General features: G+C 35.8%; 1 protein-coding gene across 1 annotated transcript; it reads left to right on the top strand.

Moving 5' to 3' along the window:
• The first annotated feature begins 1858 nt into the window (after positions 1-1858).
• LOC142643182 (vacuolar sorting protein 3) lies at positions 1859-16062 on the top strand. Its single transcript, XM_075817726.1, has 14 exons — positions 1859-3173; positions 3358-3633; positions 3807-4003; positions 4301-4442; positions 5585-5857; positions 5963-6035; positions 7417-7465; positions 9080-9368; positions 9587-9642; positions 11410-11478; positions 11587-11698; positions 13695-13784; positions 15058-15228; positions 15648-16062. Exons 1-14 carry the CDS (start codon positions 2010-2012, stop codon positions 15738-15740), a joined length of 3054 nt encoding a protein of 1017 aa, XP_075673841.1. The 5' UTR covers positions 1859-2009; the 3' UTR covers positions 15741-16062.
• Positions 16063-17030: the final 968 nt, after the last annotated feature.

Raw genomic sequence — 17030 nt, 5'->3', positions numbered from 1 at the left:
AATAATATAAGAAGATCTCATACCTCTACTAAGCTTAAAAAAAAAAAATTGGTGTTTGCATTACTTTTATAATATTCATGATTAACCTCGCAAATTTGGAGATAAATTATCAACGTTTGAGTTTGAGTTTAAGTTAGACTTGTTAGAGAGATAGAATTTCACTTCTTATTAAGTTTGGATTAAACAAAAATAATTTTGTTTTAAAAAAATGATAATGATGAGTTTGAGTTTAAGTTGGACTTGTTAGAGTGATAGAGTTTCACTTTTTTTTTTTTTTTAATTTGTACTAAACAAAAATAATTTTATTTAAATATTGTGCCGATATGAAAAATTGTGAGAGGTTCAGAGACTTCAAATTAATTAAAAATAATTTTATTTTCAAAAAGTGATAATGATGATTTTGAGTTTAATTTAGACTTGTTAGAAAGATAGAGTTTCACTCTTTGTCATATTTGGACTAAACAAAAATAATTTATTTAAATAAAATGATAATTTTATTTAAATAATATACTTACGTGAAAACTTGTGAGGATTTCAGAATTTTCGGTCATATATATATATATATATATATATAGTCGTTTATCATATTCGTATAATTGTTATTCAATTCAACAGGACAATTGACTAAAACTAAAAACACATAAAGATGGTGATTGTAGACTTACTAAAAGGCTCCAAGATATCTTCACGTAAAAGGGCTCCAGGAAAGCTTCAAGCTAAAGTGTGTTGCATTTGTTAGTTTCACGTGGAGTTTTTATAAGGAAGAGGTAAATCCTAACGTGACTCTGTTTATGAGTCCTAATGTTGTTGTTGTTTTTTTTTTAAATAACATTCCTAAGAGCAATTGCATCAGTTGGTGTATAAGTGTGTATAATAAAAAAAATGCTCAAATTTACACATTTTTGATCAAAAACAGCCCACATCAACTCGTGTATAACTATTTATATTTTACATTCTCCTTTAAATTGCTACAGTACCGTGTAAATTTACACGGGTACTGTAGCATGTGTATTTGATTTTTTAATTATTTTTTCTCTCTCCTCCTACTGACTCTCACCTCCCTCTCTCTCTCTCTCAGACACATCACAACTCTCTCTCTCTCATCTCATCCTTTTTTCTTCCTCTAGCCGCCGGAGAAGAATGGGTTTGGGTGTGGGTGAGGCTCGACGGAGAAGACGCAGCGACGCTCGACGGAGAAGACACTCGACGGAGAAGACGCAGGCTGACGGAAAAGAAGCTCGCAGGAGAAGATGCTCGCCGGAGAAGACCCAGTGGGGAGGAAAATAAATAATAAAAAATGTAAAAGAAAGAATATTTTATTAAATAAATGTGTAAAATAAATAAACTGATGTGGGTGTTTTGTAAAAGTAGAGGTGTAAAATAGAAAAAGTAGGTTTTTTCGTGTAAAATAGATAAAAATTATGAACGAGCTGATGTGGTTGCTATGTTTAGTTTGAAATTAAATAAAAATAATTTTATTTAAAAATAATAATAATGATGAATTTGAATTTGAGTTTAAGTTGGACTTATTAGATTGATAGAGTTTTACTTTTTGTTAAGTTTGGACTAAAGAAAAATAATATTATTTAAATAAAACTATAATTTTGTTTAAATATTGTGCTGATGTGAAAAATTTTGAGAGTTCAACTTTATTTATATAATATATATAGATAATAATAATAATAATAATAATGATTAAATATATAATTATATATATATATATATATATACACACACAAATTTGGTAATGATTTGTGCAACAGTGATTTGTGCAACAGTGTTTTATATATATATATATATATAAAAAAAAGAGGGAATAACGGTATTCTGGGGGATCGTATAAAAGAAAAATCCCTGGGGAAAAAACCGACCCATACCCGAATCCATTAGTTAGCGGATCTTGTTGGTTGGAGACAGAGAGCCCACTGAGATTGACGGAAAGAGCAGCAATATTTCAATTTTTGTTTCTTTCTTTTCTAAATTGAGACTGTCGAACTCGAACGGACCTCATGGCCAAGGCCGAGCCCGAACCCAGGGCTCGAACCGTCCTCGAACCACTCTCCCAATTTGACCTCTCCACCCACTCACAATCCCCGACCCGATCCCTCGCCATCTCCACCGTCTCCGATTCCCAAACCCTCATCTACATCGGAACTCTCGCCGGAACCCTAATTCTCCTCCAATCCTCTCCCAAAACCACCTCCTTTTTGCAAGCCATTACGGTCGCCGACGGTTCCCCGATCGATCGCATTATCGTCCTCCCCGAGATCGCAAAGCTTCTCGTTCTTTCCGATGGATCTCTGTTCTTGCTCGATTCGCTTCTGTCACAGCCCGCCAAGAGGCTCGCTTTCTTCAAAGGAGTCTCCGCGATCACCAGGCGATTTCGTAGCACTGGTAATCAAACCGAGAGTGCGGATTTCATCGACAATACAGCTTCTTCTTCTTCTTATTCTTCTTCTTCGGAGTACGCAAGCGCGAGTCAACGGCTTTTACAGAGGTTGAGCGGTGGAATCAGATCAAACGGTTTGAAAATCAAAGAATCCGAACAACAACAGCAACAGCAACAGCAGCAACCGAGTGAAGCTAATAATATTGGTCATTTCGTTTTCGCAGTTGTGATTGGTAAAAGATTGATGCTTGTAGAGCTCGTTTTAGGCGATAGAGTGAACAAAACCGACGTTGATGTCAATGGCGTATACGGTTCTCTTGTGGTTTTGAAAGAAATTCAATGCATCGATGGGGTTATCACACTCGTGTGGCTTGATGATTCCATAGTTGTTGGTACGGTTAACGGTTATAGTTTGTTTTCGTGTGTCACGGGACAAAGCGGGATTATATTTACGTTGCCGGACATGTCTACCCCGCCGCGGCTCAAATTGTTGTGGAAAGAGTGGAATGTGTTGTTGTTAGTGGACAATGTGGGTGTTCTTGTTGATGAACACGGCCGGCCAGTTGGTGGGAGCTTGGTGTTCAGGCGTGGCGGGCCGGATTCTATTGGGGAGATGTCTTCCTATGTGGTTGTTGTGAGGGATGGGAAGATGGAAGTGTATCATAAGAAGTCGGGTCGTTGTAGTCAATCGATAAGTTTTGGCGGGGAAGGAGTTGGAGCTTGCATTGTTGCTGATGAGGAAGTTGGGAGTGGGAAACTTGTTGCTGTTGCAACACCCAACAAGGTATATGTAAAACGAGCTTGATGGGGCTTCACCCATTTTTACAATTGATGGAGGGTACAAGTTGTATTGTATCTAGATGTTCACATTATGCCTTAACCAATAGCTTTTTTTTTTTTTATTATTTAAATTCTGTTCTTGAGGGGTCTTGATAAATTCTTCTGTTTCATGTTTAAATGGTTACTAGGTTATTTGCTATCGTAAATTACCTTCTGAAGAACAAATCAAAGACGTTTTGAGAAAGAAGAACTTTAAAGAAGCCATTGCCTTGGTGGAGGAGCTTGAGTGTGATGGTGAATTGTCAAAGGATATGCTCTCCTTTGTTCATGCTCAAGTGGGGTTTCTATTGCTGTTTGACCTGCATTTTGAGGAAGCAGTAAATCACTTTTTGCAGTCAGAGACAATGCAGCCTTCTGAAGTATTTCCATTTATAATGCGAGATCCAAATCGCTGGTCACTGCTGGTATACATCTTTTCTAATGTCTATGGTTGTTCTACTCGTACGTACTCTGTTGTCAAAGATTGCTTCTACCTCATACCATTGATTATTCTAACTATGAACTCACTCAAAAAAACCAAAAATGTAAAATAAAAAATACAATATCTGCCTAATAATTGATGATACCATACTTTCAGGTTCCTAGAAACCGATATTGGGGTTTGCATCCACCCCCTAAACCTGTTGAAGATGTTGTAGATGATGGGTTGATGGCTATCCAAAGAGCTACCTTCCTGAGAAAAGCAGGTGTAGAAACTTTAATAGATGATGATTTTCTTTTGAATCCACCAAGTAGAGCTGATTTATTGGAGTCAGCAATCAAGAACATTATCAGGTGCTTGCATTTCCTGGCTGGATGTGTGTGTGTGTGTGTGTGTGTGTGTGTGTGTGTTTTGTGTGTAATTTCTGCAGCATGCCTCTCTCCCTAACCACTGCAGTGCCATTTTTATGGGGGTAAAGTAAACGGGGGAGGGTGGTGCAGGATCAGTTATGGGATTATCTAGTTTTCAATTTAAATTGTGCTAGCATTCTAGACAAGAATGATCCCCTTTTTTTCTCCCTCATCAGACTGTTTTAATACTTATTTTATGTTGTTGTTGTCGTTGTTTAACTCTATTGCTCTTACCTATAGGTACTTGGAAGTTTGTCGGGAGAAAGAGTTAACATTGCCAGTGAGAGAGGGAGTTGACACACTATTGATGTACCTTTATAGAGCTCTAAATCGTATTGGTGACATGGAAAAGCTGGCATCTTCAGAAAACAGTTGTATCGTGGTATGTACCATATATATCTATATATGACACACCCAGACCTGTCTGAACACACACATATACATACATTTTGTATATCCTTTGCTTTCTTAAGTTAATATTTCATTGTTTGTCCAGACTAATAGGGGACTTGTGATATGGACTTGGTTTATGTTACTTACTGAACCCCCCCCCCCCCCCCCCTCCCCTTTAAAAAAAACACCTGGTTTCTTCATGTGTAAATAATTGCTCAGGGGAGCCAAATAAGAACTAGAAAACCTGAGCATTAAGAAGTTGAGAAACATTGAATTATGGTTTATAATAAAATAGAATTTTTGAGGAAAATGGATGAGAAAAGTTCTCTGAAATTACTTGTCAAGAAAAATGGTTCTCTGTTATTCTGGTTACCTTTTCTAGGAGACACTAAAGAAAAAGATCTTTTTTGTTTTTGTTTTTGTTTTTTGATGAGTAATAAAAACACTAAAGAAAAGATCTTAAGAGAATCCTATGAAGAAGTGACTGAACAAACATTAAGATCACAAACAAAAACTAATTTTGTCACTCTAGATCCATGCTTTTCTTATACCATTTTAGATTTCAACCACTAATCAAGCTATGCCTAGCTTTTCCATTAAGATATATATTGTAAATCAAACAAATGAAATGAAGTATTTAGTAAGATTTGACTAAGAATGAGAACACAGAACAATTAAGCAGCAGTGTACTGGGAAAAACAAAGAAGGGAGATTAAGTCAACTGACATTCTGTTATCAGACAACTATAACAACTATACAGTGGTCTCATCAGCTTGGTCCCTGTGGCCTGAATTTGAACCTGTGTTCATGCTAATGTTTGAAAAACAAACAACTATGAGAGATAGAGAGAGAGAAATGGGGGGGGGGGGGGCTTTCTTGAAAAACAGTTTAGGTTTTTGAACTGGAAGGGTTGACCATCGGATCCATCTAAAATTGTTATGGATTTGGAAACATTGCATTTTTGTTTAGTTGTTGGGTCTGGATCAAGTTATTTTATAGACCTCAAGACAATGCAATATGTGAGGTTGTTGGTACACTGGAATCTTAGTATTCCAATGCATTGAAAAACAGAGAGTCCGTTGTCTGGAGCTTGCTTGAAGGATGACCGTGCAACTTGCATGGACGGTGCAGGAGGAGTTGGAAACTTTATTAGATGACTCTGGCCACCTACGGACGCTTGCCTTCCTCTATGCAAGTAAAGGGATTAGCTCAAAAGCTCTTGCTATTTGGCGCATTTTGGCAAGGAATTATTCAACTGGTCTCTGGAAAGACCCCACTCTGGAGAATGACATACAGGATACCAGTAATAATGGTATCTCCAGTAAGGAGATTGCTGCAGTTGAGGCATCAAAGATTCTTGAGGAATCTTCTGATCAAGATTTGGTTCTACAACATCTTGGATGGGTACGTGCATTTCTTATACAAGTTTGGTGATTTTGAAGAAAGCCTAATAATGAATGTGCTTGATGTACTCAATGGCTAATCAGGATCTTCCTGATGTCTTTTTAGGTTGCTGATATCAGCCAGGTGCTTGCTGTTCAAGTTTTAACATCAGAAAAAAGAGCCAATCAACTTTCCCCAGGTGGGCCTCATGCCTATAAGAATGGTCATGTCATGATGAACGTTGGTTCTGATGTTATATATTTACACGCACACACGTATGAATGTATGCCAGTGTATATTGAATTCAAATGGGTGCCAATCTTTCTTTCTCCTACTATGGGTTTTTAGCCAATAATTTTGTGTTTTCTCATGTGGATATCACAGGTGGTTCATGCCATCCTATTTTGAGTTTTGCAATTGGAAATTTATTTCACATCACACTGGTTTTCCTCTTTGTTTCTTTTTATAAATCCTTTAGTGAAAATTTTGTAAGCATCTCTTTGTACCAATATATAATTATTTTTTAAATGTAGGGAACTGTTTTTTTTTTTAGGGGGGGGGGGATGGATAAGAGAATAATTTATTAGGAAGAAGAAATGCTCAAATGTGAGCGCCCTTAAAGAATTATAAACAGGCACTCATGAAGTCCAAACAATCAACAATAGAACTACAAGACACCCCCCAATCGAAGTACAATATTCGAACAAAGATCTCAAAAATCTATTTTTAATATCTTGCATGGATTTCTCTTTGTTCTTAAAGATCCGACGATTCCTCTTTCTCCATATGGTCCACATAATGCAACGTGGTGTAACTTACCTCACAACCCTATTACGATGACTTCTGAACACCCCTTTCTAGAGGGTTAACAAATCAATCACCTGGCCTAGCGTCACCAAAAGTACCCAAAAAGCCATAAATGCAAAAGACCACAGCTCCCTAGCAATAGTGCAATGCAGCAACAACTGCTCAAACGTTTCATTCTAATAGCCACAATAAGCGACTCCATGTCACATGATCATAAGCCTTCTCTATATCCAATTTGAATACCACTCCAGGTATCCTGTCCCTTAATTGATTGTCTAGGCACTCATTAGCTATCTAAGATCTGTCGTCCTTGGACAAAAGTATTCCGATATTTAGATATTAACACCATTAAGTCTGTTGGCCAATACTTTTGCTAATATTTTTATACAAGCGACCCACCAAACTAAATGTAGGGGACATGATAAGATAGTTCAATATCTCATCAAAACTCAATAAGATAAAGGTTGCATTTTCATCTCTTTATTTTCTTGGCTGTAGTGAGATGAGTGTCGACCCTCTGATTTGTGTCACTTCTTGGATTAATTTTATCTCTAAAATTTTTAGTAGCAGTTGAGTATGTAGCCTGTATGCTTAAATTGTAATCCTGGATTGTTTTACACTTCAATTATTAATACAGATATCACATGTCAAAAAGAAAAAAAAGGAAAAAGATTTCATTAAATTTTGCTAGCTGCAGGCCTCTGTAATTTTTTTCCTTTCCTTTTTGTTTTTGTTGTAACCAATCTAATATATTATTTCATTACTTATCACAGATGAAGTTATTTCAGTAATTGATCCAAGAAAGGTAGAAATTTTTCAAAGGTATGTTCATCACATACACTGCACCCCAGCTTTGCAGCAGTATAATTGTATGAAGTTATTTCTATCAAAGGGTGCTCAATCTCTCATCTTCCACCTGCTTGGGAACTCCCATTTTGATTTGTTCACTTTTTTAGCTTTGTAGAACGATGATAGATAGACTACAAAGCTCCCACTTGAAACTAAAGCTAATATATCATATTTATACTTCTAAAATAAGAATTATGTTGGAAAAAAGTTAATTACTTCTGTTCCTTTTTTTTGTGTGTTATTATTTGCCCAATTGCAGATCTGTAAGCTTTAGCCATTGCTGTAAACATGCAATGATACTTGTTAATATTGTTTAAAATTTCTATTATGTTATTTTGATTTTTGGTAAAGAAACAATAACTGTAAAGACTGATAAAAAAAAAAACTGTAAAGAAAATAAAAATGAAGCTTGTTGGGTAGCCCTTGGCCAAGTCTGGATTTCTACACTCGTTATCCAAAAAAAGGAGAGGGGGGAAACCTTGCTGTCAAAACTGTTGTTCAATTTTTCAATATAAAAGGCCTTTTTTTGTGTGGCTTTCTGTCTTTTTCATTAAGAAACTTGTAGGTTCGATATGGGGCTATGATATCCAGCCTACTCAAGAGAGCAGCTAAATTATATGAATTATGAAGATCCATAGACTCTGGGATTGGTGTCCAAGATGCTGGTCCTTTCTGGGTTGCTATGTGTTTTTCAGGCATAGAGTAACCTTCGTATATATATCATTCTTACTTATCAAAAAAAAAAGATGCTGGTCCAGAATTTTTTGTATGCCTTCTTAAATGATATATTAAGGGAAAGTCAGGAAATAGTACTACTTCAAATGACCGTCTCATCTATCATGGGCATGTAGCAGGTTACTTTGATGAGTTAGCCTTGATTCTTTGTCTTTGTGATTGTATTTGGAAAGGGATTGATTAACATCTTCGTACTTGACCTTCCCTTTTTCTTTTTTTAATAAAATTACATTTTAAAAAGAAAAAAAGAAAAAAGAGGGAGCCTTTTCTGTGTAACATATATTGAATGACAGAAAAGATGAAGAAAATATATCAGATACTCCTAGGACATTCCTTTTGTATATATATATGGGAACTCCTAGGATATTCCTTGATACAAAAATTCATCTCAAATTCAATTTAAAAGGTGTATATTTTTAAGGTCGTAGGAAGGGTTTAAGACATATTTTTCTTGAACTATACATTAAATTATTAAAGACTATAGTTGTATGACCTAAGATTATTAGGTCATACAACTATAGTCTTTAAGAACTGAAGTGTCCTTGCCATAAATTTGTTACTGTTCAGGTAGTTGTTTGACTATCTATAACAATAAGAGATGAGGATTCATACAACTGACAATTCAGTTTGCTCTTCTATTAGGCTATTTTTCTCATCTGTGAGATTATTTCAAAGCTATATATCATATGGGTCTTTCATAACACAATTATGTGGTATCTCTTATTTTTGTTACAATATTTTGTTCCTCATGTTTTTCTCAACCCCTTTTTCCCCCTATGCTTCTGAAGCTTCTTTCTTATTTTATGTGCCTTTCAGAGCATGAATTTGTTTTCACCTCTTGTAATTTCGCAGGTACCTCCAGTGGTTGATTGAAGATCAGGACTGTGATGATAGTCAATTCCATACATTATATGCTCTATCACTTGCCAAATCAGCAATTGAAGCCTTTGAAGCTGAAAATACTTACCAAAACAGTGACATTGGAAGGATAGACAAGACAGTAATCTCTGATAATAGAATGAACTCAATCTTTGAAAGTCCTGTTCGAGAAAGACTGCAGATGTTTTTGTCATCTTCAGACTTGTATGAACCAGAGGATGTTCTTGACTTGATTGAAGGATCAGAGTTATGGTTGGAAAAGGTCCATTGGAACTCTTATAATTACTTTGTTGTTGGTTCTGCCTATTGACTTAGCTGAATCTTCTGATTATGTACTATTGAGATCGTTTACTGCCTAATGATTTGCATCATTTCTTTCAAACTGTTGTTAGGTCAGGCATGAATGGCATTGATACTTTTTTAGTGCCAAATGGTAAATGGTTTTTGCTTATTGCTAAACATCATTCCTGACTTTGACAGGCAATTCTTTACAGAAAACTGGGTCAAGAGGCATTAGTGCTCCAAATTTTGGCATTGTAAGTTTCAAATTTTAACTACAGACTTTTTACTTTTTACTTTTCCATTTCAATTTTGTTTAAGATTTATTTTTAAAGGCACTTCTCGTATATGAAAATTTGCATGTAAGACACTTGAGGGCACAATATTTGTGTCCTGCACCCTGAAGATTTCAATAAAAGAATATATCCTGTTCTGTCTTATATGGAGCCAATGGCAGGAGATAAATTTTAGGGTACTAAGCATTATGTAATTAAACTGAAGCTATTACTTCTGAGATAACTCATTAATTGGATTATAGCAGTTAGTGGCTTCTCTTGTACTACATTCTTAGTTTTGTTGGATATTTTAAATTGCAGATGTTTTTTAATTACTTAAGGGGGAAAATAATTTGCCGCCATTTACAGAAGGATAGGAGAAAAGGTGTTTTACTTGGGTCTTATGCATTTTTTTCAAATAATGTTTATAATTGATTATACCTTTTCCTATCAATTTAAACTTTCGGGATCAGTGAAAGTTTTTAATGAAATTTTATTTACCTATATAAAAAAAAATGTTTTCCATAGTTCAGAGCAAGTGGTCCTAAGTTTGAACCTAGTTGTCTTCACTCTTCGTCCAATTTAAAAAAAATTAAAACTTCCACGTATTGGGCCCACTTTATTAATGGGGAGTATGGGGCTATATGTGGAGGGTAGTGTTAGAATAATAGTTAAGTGATTAAATTTGCAATTTTCTATCAACTTAAGCTTTTGGGATTAGTGATAGTTTATCACATTTGTTTTCTCTATTTGGTGCGTGGAATTGACATGTTGATCATTGACCTTTAGATGTTGTCCCATATGAACTGCCTCATGTTGGTGTGCATGGTATCTCAAATCTCTTCCTCACATCTTTTTGTCTAAAACCTTATCCAATGCCTTAGAAGTTCTACTAAGATTGGAGACATCAGGAGAAACCTCTGCTGGTTTGGCTGGTGGTCTGGCTTCCATGGCTGGGTGTATTGTTTTTTTTTTTGATAATTTAACAGTCACAACTTAGGAGAGGGGATTCAAATTTTGGTTCTCCTAATAAAGTAGAGCATAGTATGATACTGAGCTACAAGGCTCCGGCACTGGATGCATATCCTATCAATTTCCTTGTTCTTGCAAGATGCATTTCAGAGGGGAATAAAAAAACAAAAAAAGCGTTGGAACTTCTAAATTTTATTTCTCAAGAATTGTAGCTAATGTCACTTTGCTCAGGTCGTAATAGTAATGGGATTTTTGAGGATGTGGGATAGAAAACCATTACAATATTTTTTGCGTGAATGCGGATAGCTTTCTAAGCTTTTTACCTCAGAGTTAAATTCGATGTGACTGTGTTTCTGTTCTATATGTATATATATTGCGTAAATCTGCTGAAGAATTTTGGTCTTTCATTCTTAATTGTGTATATCATGAGACAACATCTAGCAGTCTCCTAAAATGCCCAGTCCACATTCAAATGGTACCTCTTGTCCAAGAATAGGCAGAGGATCTGCTTGTGGCTGTGGCTTGAAGACCCACTTGGTGTGTGTATAACTTACTAATTAAAAAAGAAGAGAGATATGTGGTTTGAATTAGCATTAGTTTAGATAAATTCTATGTTGGGTATAGTTTGTGGAATTTTGAAAATATACAGGAGTTTAAGCCCTAAACATTCATGGTTTAGGAGCTGGTGCCAGCTTGTGAGTTTCTTGTTATCTTAAAAGATTGTCAATGAGAAGTGAATTGCTGGATATATGTGATTAATATACACTTGCCTTTCAGGAAACTGGAAGATAGTGAAGCAGCTGAACAGTATTGTGCAGAGATTGGCAGACCAGATGCCTATATGCAGTTGGTTTTTTTTCTCTTCTCCCTAAATTTTTTATTTGTGTATATATAACAATTGTGTAGCATTTTGTTAAGGCACTTTGTCTCCTTTCTTTGTTTATGATGACTCAGGTTACTTGATATGTATTTGGATCCACAAGATGGGAAGGAGCCAATGTTTAAGGCTGCTGTTCGCCTTCTACATAATCATGGAGAATCATTGGATCCTTTGCAAGTTTTGGAGGTATTACATCCCCTTTCAGTCACAAGCATGCATGACATGTTTGACCATTATTCGCTTCTTGCTTTAAGAATTCTTTTGCTTTCTACAGACTTTATAGCTTATACTCTGGTTTTGCCAACGAGCTATAGCTCAATTGGCACTTCCTTTTCCCATAGTAATTGGTTGGAGGGTGAGGTCATTGGTTCAAGACCCATTGGGGTGTGTGTGTAACTTACCAATAATAATAAAAAAAAAAACCTCACATCTGGTTTTACATGTTGAGAAAGATTGGAGAGTGTAATCATTTATAAAAACTTGTCACATAGAGCAGTACAAATCCATTGTTTCGTCCATAACTTGTTCCGGAATATGAGAACTATATTATAGGTGACTGGCACTTACTAATACCTCTTACTTCAAACATTGATTTTTTATCTACAACAACAATCAAGTCTTAGACCCAAATTTTTTGGGTTGGCTATGGATCCGCAAGAAACTAATCAAGGTCAACAACATGTATTCATTTCCATCATTTGATTCTCTTTTTTTTTGGATAAATATTTCCATCATTTTATTCTAGTGACCACATGTATTCATTTCCATCATTTTTTATATCTGGAGTCTTATTATCTGTAATTTCCTTAATTGACCCGTCCGTTTTTACTACTACTACTAATGTAGAAGAGTTCTAGAGTTGGATAAAACTATCTTGCCCCTCATTCTTGTAGAGTATTTCAAGATCCTGTTTCATAACAATGATAGGTTCTAGTCAACCAAAAGTTTTCTCCTATTGCATGTTACACGTTGCTTTCTTTAGCAAGGCCACGCCCTTTAATTATAAATTTATAACCACCTCTCCACCCTCCCCCCCTCCCCCCCTTCCTCTTTTTCCCCAGGCAATGGATAGAAAATCCATGATGTCTTTTTTTCCCCTCTATAAATTCTAATTCATTCCATTATACAAGGTAGAGATGGAACCCTTATTGCATGAATTGATGATGGCGTCTATGCTTGTTTTATTCAAACTGGGTAAATATTGAGGCTTTCTATTATTAAGATGGTATGGGTTCTGGGGTTAATGAGCTCTAGATCAAATAGCACTTCCTTCTCTTATAAGAGCCTAGTCAGGATTCTATTCATTAATAAGCATTTGCTTCTCTTATAAGAGCCTGGTGAGGTCATGGGTTTCTATTCATTAATAAACTAAGTAAAAAATATGCCATCATAGCCAGATTTGCTTTATGAACAAAAGGGAGTTAAAGGACTTTGGGAGGCTTTGAACACTGTGGTGGTCAGTTTTAACAAGAAGATGTGGTTTTACTTATCAAAAAAAAAAAAAAAAAAAAAGAACAAAACAGAAGATGTGGTTTTAAAAATGTTTAGGGCTCATGCTAAAGAGAGAAAAAATTAGGGTTGAAAATGGGCTCAGCATGCAAAGTCATGGAAATTTTGTACGAGAGTCTGAAGGTTAGATTCCTATATTCTAAATTGATGGGAAAGCTCAAATAAGAATGGGAGAATTGCATGGTTATTATTCTCTAGATTAACTTATGTGGCCCTATTGTGATTTTATTTTTTTATTTTTACTGGCAGTCTGACATAGCTAATTTTCATTTTTTAATTGGTTTTATCAACTGTTGGTTGAATTGTTTGTCGGCCAACTATAGGGCTATGGAAATAAATGCATAAGGCCATCTAAAATTTAGTGTTGCATACATAGTTAAGAAATTGGAATCCATATACACAATTTGAATTTGATGTCCAGTGATTGTCACATGATACACTGTTGTGGATTCCAAACTTTTAATTTTTGTGTGGAATTGGAATTCAATGCCAACTCCAAACTTATTAGATATCTAAACAATTTGGAATTGGAACCTCCAATAGCAAATCCAAAGTCCAATACAATGCCAAATCTAGGGATCTAAACAGATCATGAAGTTTGTTTGCTTTAGAAGTCTGGTTGGGAGTTTTAAGCTATTATGTTCTTACCAAAAAGTTGCTTCCTATATGGCAGAAATTGTCCCCAGATATGCCCCTCCAACTAGCCTCTGAGACAATATTGAGAATGTTTAGAGCTCGCCTTCATCATCATCGTCAAGGGCAGGTAAATTTATTTTGAATTTGAGATTTCTCGTAATGAGACAATAGGGTCATGAACTACAGTAACAAATGTCTGTGACCTTTTTGAACATTCAGTCTTGTTCTTTTCCATATCATAGTTGCATTAGTTGATCTTTAAGCTTTATTGTGGGTCCTCCATAAATGTAACAGCATAGTTTATCTTTTAGTTGGTCTTTGAACTTTGCTAATGAGCCCTGGCTCAAATAACACCTCCTCCTCTCTCAAGTGTGGGTGAAGGGTGAAGTTATATGATCCAAAACCCACTTGGTGCATTTGCTCTCCTAATCATAGTTACATTAACCAATTATTGATTTTCCTTGTTACTTCCTTAGGTAACAACATGAAATGATAAAGGTTCTTTTCACCTATACTATCCATATCCCTTTAAACCCCTCCATTGCTTTGGCCCTTCATTGAATTACATTGCAGTATGGGTGACATTAAGCCAGATCTATTTGGGTTCCTCAAACCACAGTCCTTGCAGTAAATCAAATTAATATGGGAGCAAGATGATCTACTTTAAAGCCGTGGTCTTAGTATAACTGAAGTCAGCATAGTTTATGGTCTACCTTTACAATCATCTCTGTGTGTGTGTGTGCACACTTGTGCTTGTTCCTGTTGTTGACACTTGGAACTCATTTAAAAAACCAACTACCTTTGGCTTTGAGGAGAAAGATAAGTGGTTGGGGGGGGGGGAGGGCTGTAATGTGGTGACAGCTCCATTTGCTATACATTAGGGGTTTTTTGTCAGATTTAAACATTTGGTCAAATTGGTTCTTTTTTTTATTTTTAAAGTTGTGGAGAAGATCCAAACTGGTTTTAAATCAATAAAAATCAGATCAAAGTGGTTGTGTTCCATATTCAGTTTGCTAAATTATATGTTAATTGCATTTTAGGTTTTTATGGAAACATGTGCAAACTGATTTTGAAGCAAAGCAGCAAACTATAACCAATTCCATATTTTACAGAACTTACCAAACCCAAAATATTAAAAAACCAGTAATGTTGTTCATGGCTGCCCTGGTTTTTTAGTTTGACAAATGCTCCCACATGTTTTACCGAATCAGAGGGACAGGTTAGAGTCATGTTCTTTTAAATCAGACTTACTGTAGCACACACTTCCTCCCCCTCAAGAAAGGGTGGACAGTAAGGTCGTGGGTTCAAAACCAATTGGGTGTGTGTAAACTTACTAATAAAACAAAATTAGGCCTATTGTAAAGTATTTAATTTGATCTGTACCTAAATGAAAATTTCAGATCGTGCGTAATATGTCCCGTGCTGTAGACATTGATGCGAGGTTAGCAAGATTGGAGGAAAGATCAAGACATGTCCAGATCAATGATGAGAGCCTTTGTGATTCCTGTCATGCCCGTCTTGGAACTAAACTGTTTGCAATGTACCCAGATGATACCATTGTCTGTTACAAGGTTTGTGATATTGACCTTATATATTTCAATGAGGATGAATTTCTGGAATAGTATGGGGCATTGAATTTCAGGATTTCGCTGCAGAAATTCTTTATTTTCCAAAACATTTGGTTGCTGATGGGACACAGGGAAAGGGATGTACTTCATCACTAGTTGTAGGGATCAAATATTTTCCCCATCCATTGTCTTCATGGCTTTTGATCAAAAGTATTCTTTACATATATCATACATGGAAAATTGAGTAAACCAGGAAAAAAAAGAAAAAAAAAAAAATAAGTAAACCAGTTCATACTTTACTAATCTAGAAGCAACAATTTCATAGAAGTTGTGACCATCCAGTATAAGTCTTCTAACATTCAAGGGTTAAACGTGTGCATCCTTGTTTGATTGATGATAAGAACTACATCCTTCTTGTGCAGTGTTTTCGTCGTCAGGGTGAGTCAACTTCTGTCACAGGTCGCAACTTCAAGCAAGATATTCTAATAAAACCAGGTTGGCTTGTGACCCAATGATTATGAGAAAGATGATTTAGCTGTGGATGTTCAAGGCTTCAATGCTTTACAGCTTGGGGTTCGAAATAATTTCTCCAGATTTTGACAAATTAGAGTCTGTAGTAGTTCTGGAAGCGTGTTAATGAAGTTCGGTGGAGATCAAGATCCTTACATGCTCATGTTAGAGGCATAAATCCATGTATCATCTTTGTAGAGTATAACTATAGAATCTACATACGGCACAACATCATTTGATTGGTACACTGAATATGTATGCATTGCTTCCACATTGTAAATGCCTCAATTTTTTGGTAATGATTATGCTTTGCTGGGATGTTGTGTATATTTGAGTTCCGCAGCTTGATCTCTCTTTAACACAACCAAAACGACCTCCAACTGGCTCTCCAAGGATCACAACTCGTTAACAGTTTAACTACAAAGTTGGTTGGAGCCTTAGGCTTCAATCTACAATAGGAAGATGAGTCCTAGTCATGTGTGATGCACATGACTTAAAATGATTGTGCACAATTACCTTTAGTGTGGTTAAGTCGTGTGTTGCACATGACAAATACACTTGTCATCTTCCTATTGGTTGGGGCCTTAGGCTTCAATTTACAGTAGGAAGATGAGTCCTAGTCATGTGTGATGCATGTGACTCACTTAAAATGATTGTGCACAATTACTTTAAGTATGGCTAAGTAGTGTGGCTAAGTAAGTCATGTGCGTTGTACATGACAAATACACGTCATCTTCCTATTGTGAGTTGTAGCTTAAGGATCCAACTAAGTTCCTTCTCAAAAAAAATAAAATAAAATAATAAAAAAGATCCAACCAATTTTGGAGCCACACTTTGTTCTTGTGATTATTAGAATCACGTGGAAAATCCATGAACTCATATCCAAGTGCAGATGTGATGGAACCTATAATTCTCTATTAAGGGGATGGACAATTGGTGATGGTGCTGTAACTAAATATTACATACATGATACAAGTAAACAATGAGAATGATAAAGATTTGAAGGTTGGTGTGGGTTATTGGTTTTTGGGGTTTTGCTAGGTCCTTGCGGTTGTGTTCTTATCTTTTTTTGTGTTTTACTTTATGATAAGAATGATGTGTAAATCTAGATTTGTGATTTGTCAAATTTGGATTTGTGATGTGTATTTTTGATTATGGAGTTTGGATGTGCAAATCTATTGTCAGATCTAGGGACTCGTATGATGGTCGACTATCCACTTGAAAGGGAGGTGTAACGATTTTAGCTAATCAATCAATTAGTAGTGTGTAGGAGAGTTCGCCAACTAAGAGGTGAG

This window comes from Castanea sativa, chromosome 7 (assembly GCF_040712315.1).
Source record: "Castanea sativa cultivar Marrone di Chiusa Pesio chromosome 7, ASM4071231v1".
In the NCBI taxonomy this organism is placed as follows: Eukaryota; Viridiplantae; Streptophyta; class Magnoliopsida; order Fagales; family Fagaceae; genus Castanea; species Castanea sativa.
This window is presented reverse-complemented; position numbering and strand designations above follow the sequence as displayed.